This window comes from Populus nigra, chromosome 19 (genome assembly GCF_951802175.1).
Source record: "Populus nigra chromosome 19, ddPopNigr1.1, whole genome shotgun sequence".
NCBI lineage: Eukaryota > Viridiplantae > Streptophyta > Magnoliopsida > Malpighiales > Salicaceae > Populus > Populus nigra.
This window is the reverse complement of record NC_084870.1, coordinates 7,914,140-7,941,116: the sequence shown is the minus strand read 5'-3', so window position 1 is coordinate 7,941,116 and position 26,977 is coordinate 7,914,140. Positions and strand designations below refer to the sequence as shown.

The 26,977-nt window shown below is 34.7% G+C and overlaps 4 protein-coding genes across 6 annotated transcripts; 3 read left to right on the top strand and 1 right to left on the bottom strand.

Annotated features, from left to right (window-relative positions):
- The first annotated feature begins 606 nt into the window (after positions 1 to 606).
- Positions 607 to 2,649, top strand: LOC133679590 (SAGA-associated factor 11-like). Its single transcript, XM_062102233.1, has 4 exons — positions 607 to 744; positions 980 to 1,050; positions 1,706 to 2,017; positions 2,265 to 2,649. Exons 2-4 carry the CDS (start codon positions 1,009 to 1,011, stop codon positions 2,445 to 2,447), a joined length of 537 nt encoding a protein of 178 aa, XP_061958217.1. The 5' UTR covers positions 607 to 744; positions 980 to 1,008; the 3' UTR covers positions 2,448 to 2,649.
- Positions 2,650 to 3,880: 1,231 nt separating this feature from the next.
- Positions 3,881 to 6,453, bottom strand: LOC133679567 (BAG family molecular chaperone regulator 4-like). Of its 3 annotated transcripts, none has more exons than XM_062102204.1 (4): positions 6,120 to 6,452; positions 5,280 to 5,536; positions 5,044 to 5,103; positions 3,881 to 4,287 (listed from the first exon to the last, which is right to left on the bottom strand). In XM_062102204.1, the coding sequence occupies exons 1-4, from the start codon at positions 6,313 to 6,315 to the stop codon at positions 4,090 to 4,092; spliced, it is 711 nt and encodes a 236-aa protein (XP_061958188.1). In that variant the 5' UTR covers positions 6,316 to 6,452; the 3' UTR covers positions 3,881 to 4,089. The 3 variants fall into 3 exon arrangements, with proteins under 3 accessions (XP_061958188.1, XP_061958187.1, XP_061958189.1); XM_062102203.1 differs by having other exon boundaries at positions 5,044 to 5,190; positions 6,120 to 6,447; XM_062102205.1 differs by lacking the exon at positions 5,044 to 5,103 and having other exon boundaries at positions 6,120 to 6,453.
- A 6,788-nt stretch (positions 6,454 to 13,241) lies between these two features.
- Positions 13,242 to 15,656, top strand: LOC133679178 (probable N-acetyltransferase HLS1-like). The gene is made up of 2 exons (XM_062101693.1): positions 13,242 to 13,611; positions 13,775 to 15,656. The coding sequence occupies exons 1-2, from the start codon at positions 13,438 to 13,440 to the stop codon at positions 14,753 to 14,755; spliced, it is 1,155 nt and encodes a 384-aa protein (XP_061957677.1). The 5' UTR covers positions 13,242 to 13,437; the 3' UTR covers positions 14,756 to 15,656.
- Positions 15,657 to 24,390: 8,734 nt separating this feature from the next.
- Positions 24,391 to 26,772, top strand: LOC133679488 (zinc transporter 6, chloroplastic). The gene is made up of 2 exons (XM_062102093.1): positions 24,391 to 25,392; positions 26,098 to 26,772. Exons 1-2 carry the CDS (start codon positions 24,700 to 24,702, stop codon positions 26,410 to 26,412), a joined length of 1,008 nt encoding a protein of 335 aa, XP_061958077.1. The 5' UTR covers positions 24,391 to 24,699; the 3' UTR covers positions 26,413 to 26,772.
- The last annotated feature ends 205 nt before the right edge of the window (positions 26,773 to 26,977 follow it).

Below are 26,977 nucleotides of genomic sequence, written 5' to 3'. Positions count from 1 at the left end.
GTGAAATCTAAGCAAGACAAGTAAAATTCTGTGCAACCTCTGCTGCATTTGCTGCTCTAGGCACATAATAAAAACCTACAACAATTAACAGTTTCGAAGATGAGCTTGGTATCTGCAGCGATCACAACTACTTTCCAAGGAACCCGTGCTAGCTAGTCCGCCATTAATGGCCTCCACAGCCAATTCTACATCTGATTCTAACGGGCTCGAACGTCTGTATATGAACCTAAGGATTATGGACTTTCGCATCCTATACAGAGTTCAAAAAAAAAAAAAAAATTACAGATACATGACGGATTCAAGCCTCCATCTCACCCAAACTAAATTTGATCAAGTTTAGCATCTGATTCGATCGAAATTAAACCATACAAAAATAATTGGACTTTACGACAATCCGTTTAAGCTGCACGTGTGTAAGGTTGATCTTTCCCCGTACTTGATTGGTTCCGACTCTGAAACTGAACTGTACGGACGAGATGAGATTAGACTGTTATTGTAATTTCCAAAACTCTGAGGGACGATTATATATTTATGTCTAATGCCAGCGAACAGGGATATATCTGTAATTACGTCCAAAATCTTATTTCATAAACAGTGGCGAGCCGCTATTGGTTCTTTGTGGGTCGCGCGAAGTAGAAGATCTCCACTAACTTCTCTTTCCTTGCAAATCAAATCCAAAACTGACAAGAGAAGGCACTGGCAAAATACCTCCCTCTCTTCGTAAAGACTACGTCGTTTCAATCTGTAAGTGAGCCATTTCAATCCCATGTCATACATTGATTTGTCCATTGTAACTTTAATTTTTATTGTGGGTTTCCAGGTTTTTAGCTGATTAATCGAGTTACTTAATCCAATCTAAAATCTGGGAGTGATAAACTTTAATTTGGAGTGGACTATTGCGATTTTTTTTAAAAGTTTGATCCTTTAGATCTGTCGTGAAGAATCTAGGATTTGATGATTTTGTATTCTATTTTGCCAGGTAGTGCAGTTTTTGTGTCATAAAGGTCCATGTCAGTGCCCAACGAGGATAACATGTCTCCTCATACCCAGGTATTCATTTTCTTGAAAAATTTATACGATTTTGTTACCATTCTGTTATCAGTAGTTTTATAATGTCTAAGTAATCTACCATTGATAATATTTATGATTTCTTGTTAAATATAAAATATTGTTGTCAAAGGTAGCGTGTTATTATAGATGGGATTCGATCATTGCGTGTGTTTTTTTTTTTTTTTGAAGAGAAATTCTGCGCAGTCTCTGCTGATAGAGATGTGTTATTGTTAACACTTGCGATCAGGTGTCAATGTGAGACCGTAGAGGCATATGTAATATATTCACTATCATGATTGTAATTAAACTCTGCATAGCATTACTCTTTTTTGAAAAAAAATATGATTTCAAGTTAAAACCTATTTAAGGAAAGGAAGGAAGGAGGAAACTTATGGTGTAAGTTGAATCTCTGCCATTCTCCATGGAGAACTAGTTAGGTAAATAAAGAGCTGCAGATTTATTACCTAAAGTTGCTTCTGCTCTATTTCCTCTTTGCTTATGAGTCATGACTCATTTGTTCCCCTTCGGGATTGAACCCTCCATGACCTGTCACTCAAGCTCTTATTTTGCTCTTCTCATGTATGCTCTTTTGATGTGCTTGCTCATATACAATTCTAGTATGTGTTTTTCATGGTTGTAAATGTTTTGATTACAGCTTTCATCCCATTTTTTTGGGGAGCTCCTTGATTCCATAATTGTTGATGTTGCCTCTGAGTGTCATCGGATAGCGAGGTTGGGTCTTGATCGCAATTTGGAGGAAGAGGAAGAAGAATTGAGGCTGTCAGCACAAGCTCGTGTTACAGTAGCGGATCCTAGTAATAGTGGTGAAACCAATGGCAAGTATGTTGTAGACATATTTGGACAAACACATCCAAGTGTTGCAAATGAAGTGTTTGATTGCATGAATTGTGGGAGACCGATCGTGGCTGGGAGATTTGCTCCTCATTTGGAGAAGTGCATGGGAAAGGTGAACCTTTGACTGTTAATATGCGTGGCTGTGTTATCATTTTTTATGATGATAACTAGTGTTGTTTTTCCCAGTAAGAACCACGTCATGGTTCGGTATAAATTCTGGCGAGTATCAGTTGGTATTCTGCTTACCAGAATTCTCCAATTTTCATTTTATGAAAACGCCTTCTGTGCTTAAGAGGTTTGTATTAGATAACTTAGATTTCTGTTTTACATCATTGATATGCTTTTGGTCATCTATACAGGGTAGGAAGGCTCGTGTCAAGGCCACAAGAAGTAGCACAGCAGCACAGAACCGGTACTCACGAGGCAGTCCTGTTTCTGCATACTCCTCTTATTCAAATTCAACCGGCACAAACAGGTTATCAAATGGAACATACAATCACACAGTCGAAGAGTACTCAAATGGAACATGTGAAGAGCCATGAATCAAGCATGAGTGATGGCAGGCTGATTTCATGACATAAGAGCATCTACAACCAATGTGGGTTCTTTTGTTTTCTTAAAGGTAATACTAGAAGAGGATTTAAAGGCACAATCTTTCTGTAAATATTGCAAATGAATCCTTTGCTGTTTGAAACTTCGAGTCTGGAATGAGAACAAAACCACCTGCTGCTTTTGGATAGGAAATTATTGACAACTCACTTGCATATCTTTTCCCTGCTAATCCCTCAATTTAAAGGGCAGCTTCTATGCCAACGAGACGTGAAAGTTCAATCTTCATACACCTCATTAGTAGAAATTTGGGAAGGGGAATAGCTAAGGGGCTAAAGGTGTCAAAGAAGTGCTGAGCACACTAAACTCCTGCAGTTCCTGCCTTCGACGGATTCCATTCCCAATTTCATTTCTCAACCAAAAAAGGTCCAATAATGAAGATCATGTGAAATGGGAAAAGCTATCCCTCCGCTGGATAAAAATTTAATGAATTATAGCCAAAAAACTGGATTTAAGCTCACTGTTTTTTTTTTTGTGTAGCAATAATATTATCCGGCTCGTCCTTGAAAAGAAAAATTCGGCTATTCTGATCAGAAACAAAATCATAAGAAAACAAAGAGATAGGCATGGAAAGAGAAAGGAAAAGTGAAAAGGAAATTCTGTTGACATTATTATTATTAAATCATTTTAATGCCCTGGTATTCGCTCTCTAATTTCCAGCAGGTTAAATCAACCGAAAGCTCCGTGTAACGGTTGGAATAATATTATTGTGTAGCAATAATATTGGGGAATTGTTTCTCCTACTCAATTCTTTCAGGTGGGTAACGGTTGGAAGAAGCAGCTGCACTTAAATTGCATGTTTAATTGTGCCGTGTTAGGTTGAGATTTGAAGGCCTAGACTTATATAGGGTGGAAGGGTGGACATTAGTCTATAAGAAAGGAAGCATTTAGACCACTGATTATCTTCTGTCGCGAAGCTCAGATATTTTTTTAAAATAAAGCTATGGTTCTGCTGCAAGAATATGTTGTGAAAACGTGATCAACAAGGTGATTTTTCTTAAAAAAAGAAAAGAAAAGAAAAGTCTTTTGAAGTGTGCAGCGGCAATCTGGCATCATTTTTACCCAAGGAGCACCATAAGTACTGTAGATGAACGCAAGTGCAGTGTCCAGGAAGATGATTTCAAAACTCAACCAAAACGAAAGTGGTAAAGTGCAGCCGCAGTCTGGGTAGATATGGGATAGGGTGGGGGTTTTTCTAGCTCTACCCAAAAATATATAAATATATGAAGGCTGATCATGTTGGTTTTGTTTGAGACTTTTGGGTGTGCATTCGAAAATGGTTTTCATGTCTCAGACCAAAAACTTAAAGATGGTTCCCGCAATGCTTCCCAAGCATAATTCGTCAATGTATAAGAAGGCAAACGGATGAGACTAGACAAGTTGCTCATCTATTATAAGCAAAGCCATATGTACAGATATAGAAGCGGTTCGAATAAGCCCCTCCATTTCTCGGCAAAAACAGCACTCGGTGACCAAAAGAGCATAAGATGCTACACAATACGGGTTTCAAGCCCTATGGGAATACATAATCCATTGTGAATTTGTACAAAACCAGCCAGTGAACAGAACTCATGGTTAGTCAAACAGCTCCCAGTCTTGAGTTACTTTAGTGGCAGATTGTATTGGAACTGGGGCACTCAGGCTTCCAACTCCAGACGCAAATGTCTCCCATTTGGTAGTCACTGATACTGCACTGCTACTATTGCTGAAGGGGTTAGAGTTTCTTACTTTCAAATTGTCAAGAGTGTCCACAAAGCTCTGGATTCGACGAACCTGCACATGAAAATTCGAATTTATACAGCATCATTTTGACACAGAACTGCACTGAACAACATATTAGTCGTCATGTTTTGGACCGAATAGGAGCGATCCCGATAATGCAAGGACTTGAATAAAAAAAAAAGTGGACAGCAGGGTCATCACCTTGGCAGCCTATGGTATAGCAAGTAATGGTGAAGCGATGGCCACACGAGTCAAGTAGTGTTTATGGGAAATAATTAAAGGGCCATTAGGGGTGAAAAAATCTCTACTCTTTCGTACATAAATGCCAGAAGGATAATCACATCAGAGGACCTCTTGCTTATCCTTTCTTTTCAAGAACAGAGGCACAACAATTGATTCATCAGCAAGCACTATTCTCTTTACACTTTCCAACTCTCCTTCTTTGTCTTTTATATTTAGTGGGAGTGGGAAAGCATGATTAATCAATATCTGAAAATTTATAACCCAGTTGAAATAGCCCATTAATCAGGACAAACATAGGCTCCAACTTATCCTATGCTGTCTTTCAATCATTTAATTCCACTTTCCAGCATTGTTTTACGAATAGCATAGATCACTTCAAGCTTTTGTGCACATAAAGAGCAAGCATCTATCAAACCCACACCGAATACTCATTTCTGACTCGGGACATGGAACAAGTTATAGGTTCAAAACAGTCTCCCTCTTGCTTTTGAACGAACTAAGATAGACAATCACAGAACATCAGCGAAGGAAAAATTTAGCAAGCAGGGCAGCATTATTAATAACCTCAATCCTTCTCTGCACTTTTGCTTCTCCATTAGCCTCAATTGAATCCAATTTAAGCAACTGTATCATAAGCAATTCTGTCAAGACAACAAATTCTTTGTCTGCAATCGCAGTGCCACTGCAAAATGTTGTCTCCAATGCAACAACCTAAGAAATCATTAGCACATCGATAACCAACAAGTTACCTAATTTGCCATCAAGAAAGGCTTTAACTTTTATCTCAATGGAAAGCTAACCTTCTCGCAAAGTTTATCAACCTCTGCCCTCACTCTGGCAACAGCTTCATAGGCTTCAAACGTACCCTGATTTCTCTTCATCTCCTCGAGCTTCCTCTCTTTGCTAGCTGGATCCTCAAAAAGTATCACCTTTGACATGTCTTTTACACCTACCATGTGCAAATATTCATCATTCTCCCTTTCTTTGCCTCTAAACAATAATCTCTGCTCTTTAGGCTCCAAACCAGTCTCATTGGCAAGAACCTTTTTCAAATCCCCTTCAATTCAACAAAATACAGCAATTAAGGATCAACTTCAGAATGCAGAATAAGGGACAACATAATGTTGCAACCTATACCCAGTGGGCAGTCTAATATTAGACAATCAAGGTAAACTCAAACAACCTCAGAACCATCAAATTGCATGCAAGAATGAGAGGGACCATACAATGAACGAACGAACGCAAATGATCATGATCAATGTACATCTCCGTAAGGTTAACTTAAGCTAAATCAATTTTTAAGTACGAATTTTTGTTCCTTGGCAAATATGCATTGCATCTTGAAAAAGTAGAAATAAAAGCCAAAAGGCTTGTCCAATAAAGGGGGAAAAAAACATTACATAAAAATGCTACAAAATCTATCGCCGATCACGGCTAGATCATTCTCGTTAATTGCGAAACAACCATTAAAATAAAAACTAGGACCAACCACAGTTTTGTCTCTGATCCCACTTACAAGAAATGAACAGCAAAGTAAAACCCCAGAAGGAGAAAAATAAGATCCTGGCATTTTATGCAATGGGATCAAACCAAAACAAAACAAATCACACGCACAATTAATTTCAGTGACAGATGTTTACCAAAAGTGGATTGAGCAGGGACATCAGTATCATAGTGACATGAGCCATGAGAGACCTTGATCTTGATCATAGGCCCAGAAGAGCCAACCCCAACATCTCTCTTTTGAACAAGCATGCCACCAGGCCTAAGTTCCCAGTCTATCTCCCTGTAGTTAAACTCCCTTGTCTCTGTACCTTTTGAAGTTGAGCTTTTCATGGTCAAGAAACGGGGTCAAGAATCATAAAGAAGTATACAATTTGAAGAAAAGTGAAAAAGGTCGAAGTTTGGTTGAGAGAAAGGTCATTGTAGTAGCAAAACAGGATTATTGAGTAAGCAAACAAAAAAGAAGCTTTAAGACAAAGACTTGTCAGCAGACTTTAGAGCTTAGCGGTTGGTCGGTTTCTGTCCGTTTGAAGTCATAAAAGAAACTTGATATGGTACATGACACTCTATTTTCAGGGCGTTCAATTATCTTGAAGTGCTTTTGTCAAGATCAAATTATTAATGGCTGAGCGTTTAAAAATTTTCGAAATTTTATGCGATCCCATACCAAATATACACTTCCTGTTTTTTCCAAATACTTGATAAAAGATGATAATCAAAAGAGGCAATAAAAGCAGGGAACAACTATAGAGATTTAACAAATCTCAATCTAATAGAAATCAATAAATTAAAAATCTATTCTTTTGCTTTTTCGAAGGCCCCTTATTGAAATAAATTACCAAGAATTGAAGTGTAAAATCAAGAAAGGAAGAAGTATTCTTAACCACAGACCAGCCCTTTAAAATTATATATATATAAAAAAACAAAAGTAATTCTAAATATATTATTATCGTTTTAAATATTTTGATGTTAATGAATATTTTATTTATGACATCCTCACCCAATAAATCTTTGTTATTTATTTGCATTAATTTAAGTGACCCTATTACTATTTGCGTGATAAATTCCTACTTTTCTTTTCTAGGATTGCACTTATTCAAGAAAAACTTGATGATTAATAAAAATATATTTTAGCTTTAAAAAATTATTCAATATAATATCTTTTAATATTTAAATATTAAAATTATAATATATTAGATTTACTCATACTTTATAGTTTAATTAGTCAAACCATGACAATGATCATAAACTTATTCGAATTTAATAAATTTATTTTTTTATGTGATTTAATTGATCTGATAAGTATAAAGATTATCTAAATGATAGGTAAAAAAATAAATTGTATTTAAAAAAATATTTCAAGATAATATAATTTTTTTAATATTGAGGCAATCACATACTAAGTTGATCTGGATTTCACGACTTATCCTGCCACACTTGCGACCCTGATTATGGACTCCACTAAGTTTAAAAATTCTGTTTTAAAAAATATATTTTTTATTTAATTATATAGTAATAAAAATAATCACTCACAAAATTAGCATCGATCAAATATCATGATGTTTATTTGAGATTACGATAATCTTATAAAAATAAACTAAAATTAATTATGAAAATTAATTTAAAATTATGTAATTATTTAGAGATAAAAGTTTTAAAAAAATCAAAGAAAAAAAATAAAAAAAAGAATTTACTTTTATTGTTCACGTAAACATTACAAGCAGGTGATTTTCTTTCAGATATTTAAATGCTGTTAGTAATTAGTAATAGCAACAGTAATAATTAAGGAATAGTAATAGTAATGAAACCGTGGTTGTAAATGGAATATCAAACTCTTAAAGTCTGGAAAAAACATAAGGCATATTAGAAAAAAAAAAAAACTTTATTTTTTATTATTAATAATGGATAATATTAGTACAGGATAAACTCGAGCCCTGTTATGTGACATGAGGGGCCAACATTTGCAGATTTTCGCCAATTACGTTTGCACCCATGATGTGATTAAACGGGTCCACAAGCTTTTTCTTGTTTCTTTAATGATACAGAGGGTGACCAGTACTCCAGCCTGCAGGTTATATTTGTTGTTAAAATCTGGTATGCGTCTCGTCATGCGGCCTAGGCGGGGTTTATATATATATATATATATATATATATATATATATATATATATATATAATAAATGTAATTAAATTAAAATATATATATTAAATTTGATACTTTTTTCTCAGTTCACATGTATTTTGAAAAATGTTTTTAAATGCAATGCATTTATCTTACCAAACACAGCCAGATGAAAGTAACCCCGATTTATTGTTCCTGTTTATGACATTAGGCAGGTCACCAGAGAATATTTCGTACCCACAGGCCACAGGCAAATAATGCACCAGGAATCCCTCTTTGATTTCCCAGGCGAGAGTCCGTTTGGTAGTTTATTTGGGAAGTGTTTTTGAAAAAATTTGAAATTTTTTTTATTTTAAATTAATATATTTTTAATATTTTTAAATTATTTTAATATATTAATTTTAAAAATAATTTTTAAAAATTAAAAAAATATTATTTACATATTTTTCTAAGTAAAAAACACTTTAAAAAATAATCACAACCATGTTTTCAAATAAACTCTGTATAAACACAAGGATCTTATTTGGATTTTTTTTTAGATTTTGATGATATGCCATTGTGCTTACGTGTTTCTGTAATTTTATTTGTAGCCCATATGGCTGTGCATATAGCTGATTTGGTGCTTACGTGTTTCTATATCAGACCCCCTCTGAAACCAAATATTTGATGCTTTTCGTGCACCTCGTTGGAACAAAATTTGTCCCCCTTCAGTCGGTACCATGTTTGTTTTTCTCTACTGGAACTCGGCCCAGCATTGGCTGGTTCTATATTCTTAAAATTAAAAAAGAAATTGCCTGGTTCTTTTTATATTTTCACATGGCATCTATAATCGAAAAAATATGATTGCAGGTGCTCCGTTGCAAGGAACTGCGACGTCTAGCAAGGAAATGGTCCCCATGTTACTGGGTGCTAGTGAAGAAAAGTGTGCGAAAATATATCCCAAATTCTAATATTAACGAGAAAAAATAAAAATAACATAAATGTTGTTTTTTACTTTCAATTTTTTTATAAACAATGTGAAGATTCTGGCCCCAAGAAGAATCATATGGGCCAGTTTTGGACAAGACAGGCTGAAGTCCTCTGCAGATTCTGGGCCCAAACAAGTATACGGCGACCATGAAATGGGCCTACAAGTGACTTGGAATCCTCCCCATATTTTATGGACTCTTGCGAAATGGCTCTTTGAAACAGGAGGGGGTTAAATAGGGAAATGAGGGATTGATCCGCAGGATGTTATCCTACGCACCTCTCAAGGCACCATGATCACATGTAGGTTTTTTGGTTGAGGATAACTTTATGTCTTATGGCCACTTACATAAATGCTTATAGTTTCGGTCATATGATATAATAGTCCTTCAGACATGAGGGTATAAATATACTCTATACAGAGTTTGAGATAACTTCCTAAAAAAAACTTTTCATATCCCTAATTAAATATATAGTTTTATTTAACGGCTTGCAATTCTGAATTGACTTTCTATTAGGAAAGGTAATTGATTCTAATTGCGTCTTTTACAAAAGAGAAATTGAATATAAAAATCATTTGTTCTTCTCATGTTCTAAGGTAAAGGATATTTAGTCCTCGAATCTTCAAATTCGATGCAATCAAAGGTCAGGTGGAGTGTGCAATATATGAATTCCACTTTGCAAGAAGTTCTCTACATCAAATGAGTTTTTGATGGATAAGCATTTATTGTTTTTTTCTTTGGATTTGTTCTTTTAAAAGAATGATCATAGCGGGGAAAATAACTCATTATTTTTAAGCTCGGCTAAGCGCAGTTCTAAATATAATTATTTTTTCTCTTAAATAATACTTATTTAATCATCAGGTAGTCCTTAAATATATATATAAAAAATCTTTTACAGGAATATTTTAGCAAGAAAAAATTAATAGATGATATTGTCAGAATAAAAAAATTAATCAAATATTTCAATACCAGCTTGGCCTACAATTCCATGATATAAATTCGTATCTCATCAGATTTGAAGTTAATAGATTGAGGATTGCTTGATGTAATTTCATTTGCTCTGTATGGAAAAAGGAAATAAGAGCAGTGCACAGCTGATCGTACCAACAATTTTAGTTATTGTAAGGTATATAATTCTTGATTGCTTAAAGCTGCCATTGACAATCGTGAAGTATGTTGAATTTGCAATAGATAGAGTTTTAGTATCTATCGATACTGGTTTTCAGAAAAAGTCTTGTTCGTTAAGCTTAATTTTGCGGTGAAGTGAGCTCTCTCTCGATCTTGAGCCCCGGCCCTCTTCTATAGTGAAATCTTTCATTCATTGAAAGGAGAAGGAGAAGGAAAAAAAAGGCAAATTATTAGTGATCACTACTTGACATCTAGAGCACCAGCTTATAGTGTGTAGTTCAGATACATGTAGCGTAACCATTTTCTCTTCTTTTATGCTTTTCATTGCAAAATGACGTCTTTAGCTGGCATATAAGAAAATGGTATCGATCTTAATTGGTTGGTGTGTAATGTGCCCTTCCTTTTCTTCTTCGCTTCTCTCTCTTCCACTCTCTTTTAATGCAGATTCAGATGGTGGTATCTTGGGGTTATTCATCCATGATCTAGCTTCCATGATTTTCCTACACAAATCTGATTAAGAACTGGTCCCTTCTCTAGCTTTCATCCCACTTCCTATATTTCATGACAATTGGTACATACACATTGGTCCAATAACACATCACGTACGGTCGCATCTCCAAAGGTCTCTCCTCATAGGGCATATCGGCAGCACTTTGGTAGATAAGTTTGATGCAAATAGAAGCATAAAAGCAAGGAGTTATCATGCTCCCTCCCTCGAGAAAGCTTGAAGCACTTTTGGAGTGGTACCACACATTAAAAAATGGCCTTGGCCCTCAAAAGTGTCCATCTAATTAAAAAGGCATGTAGATGTAGCCAGACAACATAATGCATGCAAAGAAATATTAGGACACCAAGAAGACAAATAAATGTCGTACACTTAGCACTTTGTGGGAGAGTTAAAATCATCAAAAAACAGTACGAGTCCATTCGATCTTAAACAAAATAGATCATCATGAGTGAAGCAGGGACCCATATTTTCTTTAGCCAAGATGTAGTGGGAGGGACCTTTGTGTTTTTTTTTTGGGGTGATAATGGGGGGGGCTTCCTACACGTGTGCACTTTGCATTTGGTTAATGGCGCATAAATGGAGCACGTGTCTTTTTCTAAGCAATAATGGGTGCGGTGGATTGATTGTGATTTAGATTAAGAATAATGAATATTAAAGCGAGGCTGGTGGAACCATATGAGTAAGTTAAATAAAGGGCCCATAAAAAAACAGCGAGAGAAGAAGAACAAGAATGGTTAGGGTTTCGTAAAACATTTTATGTGTAATTAATTGTGAGATGTTTAGAGTCTAATTCTGCAATGTGATCATATATTTTAGGGTTTCTTGCTGTGTTCCTTATATATATCTCCTTATCCTTCTCTCTTTTTTATATGTTGATTCCAGCTGGTATAAGCTAATCGTTTGAAAACGTTTCTGTTCTTATTTTTCTGCCCATTGTTCCCAAAGATGAAGATTAATAATTCTAACACTAACTAAAGCATAGAGACATGGCAATAATTAACTTTGCAAGTATAAGACGGTACCGCATCTATTAATGAACTTTGTCTTTTCTTTTTTGTCTTAATGGTTCTTCATCTACCTTTTCGCACACTACAAAAACTAAATTCCTAATTAGGTCTTGGAAAACTTATGCTAAAAATTAGGAGGAGTCGTTCCTTTTTCTTTTGTTTTTCCTTGTTCGAGTGGAGAGAACTGATAAAACAAGTGGCGCTACGCCGAGGAACATTTATTAATGAACATCCAAAGCATCTTGCTGGGCTACAATAGAGCTCAAGTCCACCCCCATCTGATCGTGGGCTCCTTGCAAACCCAAACCAATCAACTTGACAGCTACTCACGACAGCCTCCTTCTCTCTCTCGTCTCCTGGGTCCTCTGGGCCACTGCGTCTTCCCACATACCACAGTTACGTATGCCAAATGAATAAGTAAGCCTCGAGACCGAGTGGCCCACATGCAACCCAACGCACAAACCGGATCCAATGTACATTGCCAGAAAATTAACAGCTGCTGCCTTGCGTCCCTCGGCATGATCTATAAGTTCAAGCCAATAGTACTGGCTTTGATATGGACCGACTATTGCAAGCTAAATTTGCTGGCGCACACATATACAGGGCACGTTAGAGCAGCATTATCATTAATTTATATATATGTAGCTTTTCTGTAAGCAGTAGAGAGCGAGTTAGGGTTTTATAGTGGGGTTACTTTCACTTTCGAATCTAAGCGTCTAAAAGGAAGCCAATATGGACCACCGTTACCGCACACAGCACACAAAGAAACAAATCAAGAATAAAATATATTACAAATGCAAGAACTTCAGTGTGAGAGGAAAGGGACTTCTCCTCTTGCATAAAGCTTAAGCTAATAAACCCCCCCTCCAATTAATTAATCCCTGCACTTAGTTAGTTAATTATATGTCGCCACCATGCATTATACATACACGGTGTACACCTGCCGACGACACAATCTAGACTCCTTTAATTAATTAGGCCAACCGCAACACACATAGCTAAAAGATTGATCTGATAATTCAATAAAATTAAAACAATGAACTTCTTGTCGAGAATCGTTAATCTACGATCAGATTTGAAGATATTTATGACCTGCCGACGGGACAGTATACCTATTTTTCAATTAGGTGGCAGAGGGCTTAATCGTACCTGTACATGTATGGTATCAACTGAGCGACTACAGGTTTTTTTTTTTTTTCGGTTGGAGGGCAGAGGGCTTAATCGTATTTGGACAATCGATTGACAAATGAGGGTTGGCCAACTATACATATTCTTAGGTGTGCACGGTGGCGTGAGCCTGAGGTGATCCTAACGTGGACAGGGCTTAATTAAGTTAAGAATGGGCAAAAGGCTGAGGACAAAAAGACACATCCTATTATTAACCACCTTTTGTCTATTATTATTACTGTTTAAGCCCAATGTTGATGTTGATTAGAGATAACATTCCACATTTCCCACCTTTGCATATAAATGATGATCAATATGAATTTTCAGGACAATTTCTTTTAGTTAGTGGTAGAACAAAGAACCTATTATTTCCTTCCTAGCTATATTACTAGCTAATATACAATATGCTTGCTAGCTGCAATATTTCATCTTATGTGTATGGGCTCTCTTTCGATCTCTTATAAATAAAAAGGCTATATTTGCTCGTATCTCCACTCTCTCATGCCGGTCGCTAATTCATTGCTATTTATGGTGCAAGTTTGATGAAGTGAGAAAAATGGTGTACGGAGAACTTAAAATACGAAGCTACGATGTTCAAATTCATAGAGCTAGAGTGGAAGATCTTGAGAGAAGATGTGAGGTAGGCCCGACTAAACGAGTAGTTCTCTTCACAGATACTATGGGTGACCCCATCTGTAGAATCAAAAACAGTCCGATGTACAAGATGCTGGTACGTGCTCACGATACTGATCATCGTCATTCTCCTTTATTTTTCCTTTGTTTTTCATTATATCCATTATCGGATATATCTTATGTGTTGTTACATCCATTGCCCTTACAATGATGTCTTATTGACGAAAAAATATTGCAACCTTGTTTCTTTTACATGTTAGATAGCCGAGCTGGGCAGCGAACTGGTTGGTGTCATTCAAGGCTCTATAAAGCTTGCAACAGTCCATAAACCTCCAAAGAATCTAGCCAAGTTGGGTTATGTGTTAGGCTTAAGAATTGCACCGCTTCATCGAAGAAAAGGGATTGGATTGAGGCTAGTGCTTGAATTGGAAAAATGGTTCGTTGCAAACGATGTTGACTACGCGTACATGGCTACAGAGAAAGATAATGAGGCATCAGTTAATCTCTTCATAAAAAAGCTTGGATATGCCAAATTCAGGACACCGGCGATTCTTGTTAATCCAGTTGATCGTCGAGCCTTGCGTTTGTCATCAAAAACTGAGGTCGCGAAACTCAGGATTGAAGAAGCTGAGTTTCTATACCGCAAGCTAATGACTTCAACCGAGTTTTTCCCTGATGATATAGGCAATATACTAAGAAACAGGCTAAGCTTGGGGACTTGGGTGGCCTATCAAAGAGGTGAGTCATGGGATGGTTTTGGTTCAGATGGGAAATTTCCAAGTAGTTGGGCCATGCTTAGTGTATGGAACAGTGGGGAGCTCTTCAAGCTAAGATTAGGGAAAGCGCCCTTATCTTGCTTAATATACACAAAGATTTCAAGATTGATTGATAAAATCTTTCCATGTTTTAAATTGTCTGCAATACCAGATTTTTTCAGTCCATTTGGATTCTACTTCATGTATGGATTGCACCTTGAAGGACCATTATCAGGAAAACTGGTTGGAGACTTGTGCCAATTTGTGCACAACATGGCGACAAAGACCAAAGATTGTAAGGTTACAGTAACAGAAGTAGGCGGTAAGGAAATGCTAAGGCCTCACATCCCCTACTGGAAATCGCTCTCCTGTCCAGAAGATTTGTGGTGCATAAAGGCCATGAAAAATGAAGAGAGCACAATCCTTCAATTGCCAAAAACGCCACCGACAACAACATCTCTTTTCGTAGACCCAAGAGAGGTTTAAGCAATATATAAGAAAATATCCCCTTGGATTTATTATGCTTTGCTTGAGGCCAAACCCCACCTCGTGTATTGTTAGATGAGTCCATCCATCTCTCCTTTGTGGGGGCTTTTCTCTTGTTCCTTTCACATTGGTGACACAAAATCTCAAAAGATTTCCGTAATTAGGTGCCACCCTATTTGTCCCTGTTATCAGCTCAATTTTCGCTACCCTTGCGATCCTGACTAATCATGAAGCCAGTGGTCCATGTTTTGTACCTTTTTCACGGGTAAAATTTTTTCGATTGGATTATCCTATCTCATTCGTCGCCTCTCATATAGCTAAAGCATTCCTTAACATGCCAATGCAAGAAGTTCATATTTCTTTTGAGATGGAAGGTATACATACCTATTGAATGCAAAAAACCGCCCAGTGAAGTCTCCAAAGTGAATTAATAAGGTCATTAGATATTTCTAGCAAAATATTTTGTGATTTCGGCGGGTTTCAACTCATGCATAATTAAGGCACAGCATAGATGGGAAGATGTCAACTTCACTGCCCAGATGCAGGATCCTGCATCTTCCAGAACCCTAGCCAGTCCTGCGGATAAAACAACTTTGGCTAGGGTTTCAAGTCAATAGTCACAGTCGACACCGTGTTTAGCTAGGTAAAGCAGCCATGAGTTAGGCATCTATTCTCTCCTGTCAAAGAAGGAAGTTTCTTCATTTATAGTCACCATTGAATTTGCTTTTCAAAGGTATTTCCTGTCATTTTAATACGTGTACCGCAGCTAGCCTGATCATGATTATTGGGATGATGATTGCATAATGACGATATAGATAATGATTTTATTGGTTAGATGAAAAATAGAAAGTTAGCAATCGAATGGCAATCATAATGGAGCAATAGACTTTGATTCTTGAAAGAGGCTTTTGTCTTTTGATAGAAATATTTGGAGTGAGTGGAGCACGAGAGCACGAACAAGTGCTTTAAATGACTTAAGAGGTTTCTAATCATGATAATGCCAATATATACTTGCATGTCCATTACACATGTAGAGAGCTAATCAAAGCTGATATATTGGTCATTGCTGCAATAAGCACGAGCACTAATTCCTCATGATCCCTTTGTCACATTAATTTCTAACCCTAGTTGTAGTTTTTCCCCCAACTTTAATTAACTCCAGCTTTGAAACCTATCATCTCATTACTTTTGTAAGAGCACCAGCATATATACTAGCCATCGACATCGATAACTTCATAATCTTTCATCCAATATTTCTCAGAATTTTAACTATATTAATATATGGTACTTCGTTATATTTTTGTTTAATTGTGACCGTACGTACATCCCGGACAATTCAGGTTTTGTATCAGAAAGAGGATTTGTGAAGAGTTAGCCGTAGAGAATTGATGATTTTAAGTAAGAATAAAGACTAAGGATTTGATGTGCGTGGGATTGGGCTATATTACAGATATGTCTTAGATGGAATCGGATTGTGATTGTTAGTACGTAGTAATATGTTGAATGGGGTAAATACTTTTTGGATAATTATTTTAGTTAATTAATAGATAGTAGATAGAGTATGAATATTATTAAATTCGATTTGAAATTTATTTGAATCTAATATGAAGATAACCGCATGAATATCAGAAACTTCATGAATATTAATTTATAAATATTTAAATTTTTTATCTAATTAATAATGGGTGAGTATGGATATCAAGAAATTCTATTGGGAATACCATTGACATCCCTGTAGAAAACGCATATAAAATCCTTCAATCATATAGAATGCGTGCTTCTTTTACAGGCACCAAAACTCCCCTGTACGTAGTTCTATACTTCTAAATAGTATCATTGTGTTATTTAAACCGATTTGTGTGATTTAAATGCGTGGTGCATCTCCCTTTTTCTAGTTTTCTTTGAGGTATGACACGTACGCCAACTTAAGCCCTCGAAGTGTTTTTGCATGTGTGTTAACTAAGTAAATATAGGAAGAACATTTGCTTATTAATGTCGAAAGAATTTATATAAAACTATTTCAAGATCTCATTTAACTATTTCAATTTATGGTGAGATGGTTTTTTCACAGCTAAAATTAAAATCGCTATTTTTTCTTTTGATTTTTAATGAATTATCAGGCTACTGAAATGAAGTCCATTTATCCCCAGCTAGCTCTGTCTTAAGCATGCATTCACAAGATTATTTTTTTTTTCCTTGTAGCATGCATAAATTAAAGTCCAACTAGACTGGGACTTGAAAAGATAGATTAACATCAATCGTTGCGTAGCCTTATCATGCACGCCAAAATAAAAATAAAAATAAAAATAAAAAAGCAAAGAAAGAAAAGTTCTATAATGACTCTGCACATGACACTACTCGACTACAAGTTAATTCCATGGAGGCTACTAGCGAACAGCTCAGCACATCTTTGTATGAAAGAGAAAGAGAGAGATACAAAAATCACCACGGAATAAAGAGAATATATCCAAACACTCGCATAAGTCCGTCCGTCTGATTTCAATAGTTTCCCACCCCTAGAAAACATGCAGGCTCCAGTACTAAAAGCAGACCAAAAATGGTGCTGGCCACTTAGAGAGAAGGATATTCAATTATTACATGCAGGTAAACATTCATTGCTAAGTGATGTCTTGACAAATCTGCCTTGAAATGGAGACCTTTGTGATCATATAGGTTTGTTCGATCTATGGTTGGATTTTTCTTAGTATTCGAGAACTTGGAAATTAATTAAAAACCTACGATGGACCACAATTCGTAGAATATAACTAGCTAGCACATATACGCATCCAGACTCGATTCTTTTGAGCACGCGATGATCAAGACATGGCAAGGTCAATTATATCGTTGATTTTTAGCTTCCTACATTTATTGCAGCCCTTTAATTCTAGCAGTTGCAGACGTCTTTCATTCTAGTCTAAATTGGCTGCACGTATTTTACATCATGTGTACGAGAAGAAGAAGAAGAAAAATTGTAACTCGCGAATTTTGATGCTGGACAGCTAGATTGAGGATCAATCCATGCAGACGATGGCCGTGTTATTCTTGGTGGCCCTTGAGAGATTCGGGTAGAATTTTCTTTGTGTTAGTTAGCACGTAGTGGTTTGCATATTAATGAAGATTGAAAATTCCTGTTGACAATTATGATCAACTTTATGGATATACTGGACTCAGAAGTTTTTATCACAATATATTTAGGAATAGGATTTGATAGCACGACTCCTTCTCTTGACGATCAAAGATAGCTTGAATTAATGCGATACTTTCAAGTTTTAAATTTTAATTTACCATAATAAACTGGTTTTATTAATAATATCTTAATTATTATATATAAAAAAAGTTTCAATATGAGCAGCCTGGAGTAAAAAATTTCATTGGAAGTCCAAATAGTTAGAAGGATGAGAGTCTATTGGAGGACTAATTTATCTAATTGCTTGTCATGTCTCTAGCCTAGCCTAGCTACTTGAACATAACAATAATTATTTCGTTATATTGTTTTTATTTTGCATATGATGTGTGTTAAAAAACCATGTTAAAAAACTATTTCAACCTAATAGTTTAATCTGTTAGGTGAGGTTTCAATATATAATTTATATTATTCTCTAACACATCCCTTCAAGTGAAAATCTTTTGTGTTTGAAACTTGTACATGTCTACATTACCTTATGTTTGATTTTTATTAAATAAATAGGGATTGTGAGATTCGAATTCATGATCGTTTGATGATAAAGCTCTAATATCATGTCAAAAAATCATCTTAATCTAATGATTTAAACTATTAGATGAAATCTCAAGATATAATTTATATTATTCTTTAACAATATAAAAATAGTTTCGTTGATGAACATATACTATGGTATTTATTAATGAAAGCTACTTTCATTCTATGTGTATATATATATATATATATATAAAAACAAGTTGATGATAAGGAAAAAAATTCTATTTGGATGATAGGTACAGATTATAGAATCTTTGTAGTAGCACTAAACTCCGTCGCGAGTAGCTGTCAACCCTTTACTATTTAGAATTTTCCAAAACTATATATTCTCCCATTATCAAAACATCAAAATATTAATTACTTGGTTTTCTTATTATATATACATTTAATTATAACTCTTTTTTTGTTTAATTCAACTTAATTATACCTCTTATTCATATTCTAATGGAGGGTAAGAGTAAAAAATAATCCGAAAACAGATGACATGACTTAGACTCCCTTCTTCCTAAAGATATTGCCCACCTCTTTTTCTTAAAGTATATCCCAAAATTAACCGCTATTCATTATTAAATTAAACTGTTAGTTATTTGATTTTCCTATTATACCTCTAATTACTTGTCCCTTTAATATTTTAATCCAACCAATCTTTCCTTCATTTATAATATTAGATACTCTAAAGTTTATTCAAATAAAAAATAAAAGATAAAAAGCACAGGATTCCAGGTAACTATGTCATATTATTATATTTAGACCTTGTCAAATTTATTTTAGAGAACAAGAAAACACATAAAGAACCTTATTTACATCAAATTTTTCATTTTCTTTTAGAATTAGTCATGTTAAATTTAATAACCCATTACAAGCAATTCTACCATTAATCATTTCATTTTCTCATTTTCAGTTTAATTAGGAAAGAACGATTTTTTTAATCTCAAGATTATGGTAATTAAAAGAACATTATATTAACAAAATAATTCATAAAACTTGTTTTGACTTGTTAGTAATTGTTACATTAATCAGAAATCCATTAATTTCACCTATAAACTATTTGTTATAAGTAATCAAGGAAATATTTTTAAGATTTTATTTTGATACTTTATAAAAATAAAATTAATTATGCTGTATAAATCCGGATATTGTTTACTATACTATGTTAAAAAAAAAAGATGTATGCATCAAGATTTGAAATTTGTTAGCAGTGAATAAACTCCTAGGCTAATTTTGCTAGTTTGATGTATGCTTCATTAAACAAGGGTACCATTGAAAATAACTTGAAAGCATATGACATGGCATGGAATTACATTGATTACCCTTTATTAATGTGTGAAAAGTCAAATAAGACTATTATTATAGAATATCACTTGCACACTCGCTGTTCCTAACTTTTTGCGGTATATATCCAATCTGTTGCCCTATTGGCCCTTCTATCCAAACCTGCACCCATCGGTCTCTGTCTCTTTAGCTGCCCCATCACTTAGCCATAGTCAAAAAATAAAGACCCATCCCATCATATTAACTTAACATTAAAAAAAAAAATTAGATGACTAGACAAAGGAATAGGATAATCCTGACTTTTGTGGGCGAGTGATGGCTAATCTGACTTAGTTTCATGTTTTGCTGCCAATGCCTAACAATTTAGTTCCATTGAACATGTTAGGACCGAGGAGCTGGTGAAACTTTCTTCAAGCAGAATTCATGGCGGATGGCACCATGAAGCAGGCGGCAATCGACAAACTCCCACCATTTAGGCCCAAATCTTACTTGTTTTGGTTCATACCCAAGCCTTCTAATTTATCTTACTCGCCTTCCATTCAAAAGATGCTGGGCCTTCGTGAATCTGGACCGACCGTGAGCCTCTGTTAGCTTGATCCTAAGTGGGCTCGAGACAGCATAGGCTTCTTTTAGCGAGCAGGTTTAGATTTTTAAGATTACGCTACCACTTGGGCCTGGGAGACTGTCTGAAATCCATTTTGGTGCATAAGCAGACCCTTTTAAGTTTTTAACAAGGGAAAACATCGAAGGAAACAAGAAAAGCTCTTCATCCTCAATTGGACGTTGTGTCAAGTTTCTGACATGCAGCTTCACAAGAGAAGGAACATGAAACTAAAATACGAAGAGCACAGTCAGGATTCAAAGTGTAAATTCAGTAACTACGTATCACTTTCTCCTTTCCAAAAATTATAGTTGTCTTGATGATTTAGTAGCTAGCATTGTCAACTCGTTATTCATGGATTGGCTCTTTAGTTCGTAATGTCAAGCTGAAATTAATGAATTTGTAATGTAGAGTTTACATGCTGTTTGTAGGGTTAAATGCATTTTTTAATTTGAAAACTTCTTGAGAGTATTGAATATTTGAATTCTAAATAGAATTTAATTGCTAAAAAAATAACCAAAAATAAATAAGGGGAAGACCCTCTAATTTGCTATAGTAATTCCCTTGAATTGACATTAAAAACAATATTCAAAGAATATTCTTAACATCACAAACTCTTTTTTTTTTTTTTAAATAAAAGATAAAAAAACCACTATTTCTTTCTTCCCTTTTTCTAATCTTCGTGCCTGCTACTTGAAGAGGGGGATGTAAACTGCAGTAAAAGTGGCTGCTAAATTTTTCCTATATAGCTCCTCTTTTATAACTACAAAAGAGCTGCAGAGGGTAAGCATAATGAACAATTTGCAGATTATTTTACGTCTTTTCCAATTAATTTTCTTTTACGCATCTTAACTAACTCCAGTAATGGATAATGAGGATGAAGACTAACAAGTCCATTTCTTTTTTAAATTATGCCTTCCTCAATTCTCAACAAGTCAGCAGACATCAAAATCCGTCTCTTTCAAGGCTTTAACTCTCTCAAACACCTAAAACATGTCCACGCACCCCTTCTCCGCCTCGGCCTCGACGAAGACACTTACCTCCTTAACTAGGTCTTACGATGGCAATTCTTCTCGACCACAGCTTTTACAAGTATGAATCTAAATCGATTCGGTCCTTTTTGAGTTTATTCTGGGACTTGAGTTGTATAAAGTATATCTTCAAATCAGATTTTGTGGAAGTCCAACATGATATAAAGGAGGAAGTGTAAGTATGAATCTAAATCGATGAAAGGGGAAGTCCAACATCATATATAGTCAAAATTCAAGAAAAAACAGTTTTTAAATTATATTAAATTTAATCACATATTGTAAGAAAAACTGATTCTAGAGCAAAATAGTCAAAATTCAATTCATTTTCATAGATATTTCAAATAATATAATTAAATTTAATATGTGATTTAATATTTCATTATAAATATAATATTATAATAAATTATTAAATAAATTCAAATTATATTTAAGACTGAATTAAATTTAACATGTAATTTAATTCGCTGTTAAGTTTCTTTTGATCTTCGTTTTGATAGGAAGCGTGGACTTTCCATTGGGCTTTTAAAATAGATAGTTCTTACTCTGTTCAATTCAGGCCTGCTCTCCTATTAATGACTTCCAACGTTTGACTTTTCTTTCCACCATATTTTAAAAGTAAACTCCGAAATAATAAGGCATCCTTAACCTTATCATAAAGGGTCCCGTCAGAAACCAGAAAATTTAGTTAGGGAGCTAAATTATAAAATCTTTTTAGAGAAAGGTAAAGTTTTAATTTCACTAGTTTATGGGTTAAAATTATAAATTATTAAGCAAAAGGTTGAAAAAAACAAATTATGCCTATCAGCCCCCTATCCCCGTCACTGGGTCCCGTACCGCATGACAATATTAATTCGCATGTGCCCGTCCATACTGTTTTTTTTTTTTTCCTTTAACGCTATTCTTTCCCTGGTGTTATTATTAGATTTTTTTTACTAGTCCCAATGTCCCATGCTGTTGGAGCATGGGTGAGCTAACTTTTTTTTCGTATATAAAAAAAATTAAATGATAATATCTAAGTAAATCTAGATTAACTTAATAAATTCGTTATCTGAAATAACAACAGGGAGGGATGGAAAGAAAAAAAAATTAAAAAGTTTAAGGTCCAATAAAACTAATTTCAAAGAATAAATTTTTTTTTTAAAAGAAGAAAAAAAATCTAAATATGCCCGAGTTCACTCCACTAACACACCACCTTCAACATGAAATTGAGACAAGATAATTATTTTTTTGAAAGAAAATCAAATCTAAATAAATATACAAAAAACCTAAGTTATATTGGGTTAACCTAACGAACCTGTGACTCGGGATAACTTTATGGAAAGGAAAAGCATAAAAATAAAAAAATATCAAGATTTAATAGCCCAATCTCAAATGATGAAACTAAAAAAAAAGCATTAAGAAAAAATCAAAAACAACTCATGTTAACTTGATTAATCTGTGACCTAGGATAACCTAAAAGAAATAAAAGAAATGGATAAAAAATAGAAAGCTTAAGATAATAACCTAATGTCAAATGATAAAATTATTAAAAAAAATCAAGTTAAATCGAGATAATCTTCGAAACTAGCAACTCTAGTCATGAGATCGAGATAATTATAAAAGATAAAAAAATCATAAATAAAATTCCTAGCCATTAAAAAATTAAAAAGAAAACAAATAGTAATCGAAACAATAAGATAATATAAAAACTAATGAAAGAAAATAACGAGGGACTTAATCCAAAAATAAAATAAAATAAAAGATAAGATAAGAAAAAAAAATTAAAAGAACTTGGACTGGAATTGGATTAAAAAAATAGATAAAATAAAATGTTGAAGAAAAAATTAAAAGAAAAAACAAATTAAAAGAATAAGGACCAAAACTATATAAAAAAAACAAATGGAATAAAATATTGAGAGACTAATTGAAAGAAAAAAAATAAATTAAGAAAATGATTAAAAAAAATCAATTAAATGAATGACGACCCAATCTGGAAAAAAATAATATAAAATGTTGAGTAATAAAATTAAAAGAAAAAACTAAGAAAATGATAAAAAAAACATTTAAGAGAATGAGTATTATATTTGATATAAAAATAAAACAAAATCAAAATCAAAATCAAATGAATGAAATTGAAAAAAAAATTTAAAATAAAGAAAGATTAATAAAAAAAAAATCATAATTACAAAATAAAATAAAGGGGAGGAAAACGTTGATTTTTTACCGACCTACCACAATTTCAATGAGTAAAAAAAAAAAAAAAGAGGAGAAAAAAAAAGCCAGCCTCCATTATTTGAGAAACATGCAATGCCTTGTAAGTTTCGCCTCCATAAAATGACATGATAATAGAAAAATCTTGGTTACTGTATGGCACCATAGGTGTCACTAACCTTTTATTTTATTTTTATTTATGAAAAGATTAATTTTTTTAATCTAAATATAGCATAATAAAAAAATAAATAACCCAAAAAAATATTAAAATAACCCTTTACCCATCCTTTAATTTTATTGATTTTAAATTATTCCTAATCAATTTACAAATAATCTTTGTATCCCAATGAAAATACTGTTATAGCCCTATAAACAAAATAAAGACTCTGCAGAAAAAGGCAAAATAATAATTATACTTTGCAATTCCACAGTAAATTACCTCGTATTCTACCGTAAAAAACCATCAGTTTTAGAGTTTTTTACAATACGCAACCAAATTAAATACTAATAATTTAGCCTTACTTTGTCACGTCAGTGGGTCGTTACATATTTATGTCACGAGCACCAACTTTTTATTTTTTCTTTTTCCATGACATTATACTATACGCGAATACATTTGTTCATTTGTTTTCCCCTGAACCTGTCCATATGTTCGACCCAGTTATCCAAGCAAGTTAGACATTTTTTCTCGCATTTCTATCACCACAAGATTAATTAAATTTCTGTTTTCTCATGGCATAAAGGGTGAAAAACCACACGTCTCAGTCTTGTTAGTTTAGATGTATCCACCAATAATTCATATTTTAAGTTCCTTGATAATCTTTCCTCCCCTAAAAATAAAGAAAAAGAAAATCAAAGATTGGAAATCACACACAAATAGCACTAACAGAAAAAGGCTCAAAGCCACTACTGTATAACTACTGTAGTAGTAGCATAATAGCATTCACCATTTATTCAATAGCGGACCCCTCAAACCCTACTCTCTTTAATGAACCAGTCCCGGAGGCAACTATGGCTCCTTGATAGTCTCTCTCTCTCGCGTGACACTCCAGTCCACGCGCCGTAGCCCTGTAAACTTCCTCTCCCTCCCTATCAAACTTGAGATCAGCCATTCAAAACCCCTTCATTTCCCATGGCAGCTGCTTGTTTGATCGACGCAACCCGCTCCACAACCTGCAGAGACACACAAGCAGCAACCCACCTAAAACTAATCTCCATCTTAATAATCTTCTTTACAAGCATAATTGGCATCTCTTTTCCAGTTCTCTTAGCTCGCTATTTCCAAGGCAAACCCGTCTACGACAGGGCAACTCTAATCATCAAGTGTTTCGCGGCAGGAGTAATCCTCTCCACTTCACTAGTCCACGTACTCCCCGACGCTTTCGGTGCACTCTCTGATTGCCACGTAGCATCAAAACATCCCTGGAAAGATTTTCCTTTTGCTGGTTTAATTACTTTAATTGGGGTTTTATTAGCCCTGTTAGTTGATTTAACAGCAAGTGCACACGTGGAGCAACACGGTCACGGGCATGGTGACGGTGACGGTGACGGGGAGTACACGGTTGTTGGGACACAGGAGGAAATGGTGGGAAAGAAAGGGAGTGACATGTCGGTTAAGGTGGAGATCATGGGAGAGGTGGATTTGGTTAAGGTAAAGCAGAGGTTGGTGTCGCAGGTTTTGGAAATTGGGATTATTTTTCACTCGGTGATAATTGGGGTTACTATGGGTATGTCACAAAATAAGTGTACTATTAGACCTCTTGTTGCTGCCCTTGCTTTTCATCAGATTTTTGAAGGGATGGGTCTTGGCGGCTGCATTGCTCAGGTAAATTCCTCTTAATTATTTTGTTAATCTAACCTCTGATATGGTATTTAATTGTTAATTAATCTCTGCTTATTGATGATGTGGTTTAATTAGTTTATTAGCTTCCTAGTTAAAGAGAAAAACAAGTACTACTCTGCATGTGGGCTTGGAATGGGATGATTTGTAAATTTGGGCACTTGCCAGTTTAGAATGAACGACATGTCTTTCTTTCCAGCAGCCGAGTGTCGTTCATTCCTTCAACGACCTTTACCTTCTAAGAAGGAGACGACCTGCTTGATTGTATTATATCAAAATCTGTAAGCTAATAATTTCCCCATTCATTCAATATAAGAGTGGTGATTATAGGATATGTAGTTAGTACATCATGAGCTGCTGGATCATGTAGGAGTTCAAATCTTTTGCAGGAGTATTAATGGCATTTACTTGCTTCCTTGTTGGATGCGTAAAATGTATATTTAGTATTTAGAATTTTACATGGCAATCTTGCGAGAATGAGTCATTCCTCATGAACGATTGACAATAACGAGGATATCAACCAGCTTTTCAGTTTGTTCAACTTTTCTTTCTGTCAAAGAAAGTTGTCGTCGGAACATGTCAACATAAATCGGGCACACTTCTTTATGGGAGAGGATAGAAATACTGTGACAGCTAACATTTCATTCTTGCTATGAATCTGATTGTGCACGTAATGGTGGCAAATTGCAGGCAGGGTTTAGCTTCGGAACAGTGGCCTACATGTGTTTTATGTTTGCAGTGACTACGCCGATGGGGATAGTCTTAGGGATGATCATATTTTCAATAACCGGTTACGACGACAGTAACCCCAATGCCTTGATCATGGAAGGATTACTGGGGTCATTATCTTCAGGTGTACTTGTATACATGGGTCTTGTTGATCTCATAGCTGTTGATTTCTTCCATAACAAGCTGATGAGTTCTGCTCCATGGTTGAAGAAGGCATCATTCATCGCACTAGCTCTTGGCTCTACTTCAATGTCTATCCTTGCTCTTTGGGCTTGAAATTCTTTTTGTGCTCTTGTTTCTGAAGGCAAGACATTAAAGTAATGATACGGGAGCTTGTATACGTCGTTCAAAAACATCAAAACAGCCTTTTATATATATATATATATATATAAGGACGCTTGCATGTAGCTAGCTATCAAGGTGTATAATTTAGAAAACGTGGTGGCATACGGCCACTTGGCATCAAGAATTCGAGCTAGGCTAGTTACTAGCAAATTTCTTTTTAGTTACATCCAGAGAATGTTGTAGCATAAACCTTTCTAAAACGTAGTGCTCTTCTATGCCAAGCAAGTGGAGTGCTGCTAATTTATCTTTCACCTTGATACATATATATAATTAACCTTGGCACTTTTGCTATATGTCTTAGTATAAATATAACTCATTAGTTAGTTAATTATTTGGTTAGTTTACATGTTTTATTAACTTATAATTACTTTTTAACTTATATTGAAGTTTTTAATTTTAATATGAATATGTTACAGCATTTATCTTCATTGTCTAATCTAAAGTAAATTTATGGGGTGGAGTTAGACTCATTCATTTGTGTAGAATTGAAGTTGAG

Bases quoted from the DNA above. Each gene is read 5' to 3' on its own strand.
- LOC133679567 (XM_062102203.1), bottom strand. From the start codon at position 6,315: ATGAAAAGCTCAACTTCAAAAGGTACAGAGACAAGGGAGTTTAACTAC. The intron at 5,537-6,119 runs GTAAACATCTGT...GTTGAATTGAAG, and splicing joins CCCTGCTCAATCCACTTTTG to GGGATTTGAAAAAGGTTCTT. The intron at 4,288-5,043 runs GTTATTAATAAT...TTTCATGTGCAG, and splicing joins AAGTGCAGAGAAGGATTGAG to GTTCGTCGAATCCAGAGCTT.
- LOC133679488 (XM_062102093.1), top strand. From the start codon at position 24,700: ATGGCAGCTGCTTGTTTGATCGACGCAACCCGCTCCACAACCTGCAGA. The intron at 25,393-26,097 runs GTAAATTCCTCT...GGCAAATTGCAG, and splicing joins TTGGCGGCTGCATTGCTCAG to GCAGGGTTTAGCTTCGGAAC.
- LOC133679178 (XM_062101693.1), top strand. From the start codon at position 13,438: ATGGTGTACGGAGAACTTAAAATACGAAGCTACGATGTTCAAATTCAT. The intron at 13,612-13,774 runs GTACGTGCTCAC...TTTACATGTTAG, and splicing joins GTCCGATGTACAAGATGCTG to ATAGCCGAGCTGGGCAGCGA.
- LOC133679590 (XM_062102233.1), top strand. From the start codon at position 1,009: ATGTCAGTGCCCAACGAGGATAACATGTCTCCTCATACCCAG. The intron at 1,051-1,705 runs GTATTCATTTTC...TTTTGATTACAG, and splicing joins ACATGTCTCCTCATACCCAG to CTTTCATCCCATTTTTTTGG. The intron at 2,018-2,264 runs GTGAACCTTTGA...TCATCTATACAG, and splicing joins TGGAGAAGTGCATGGGAAAG to GGTAGGAAGGCTCGTGTCAA.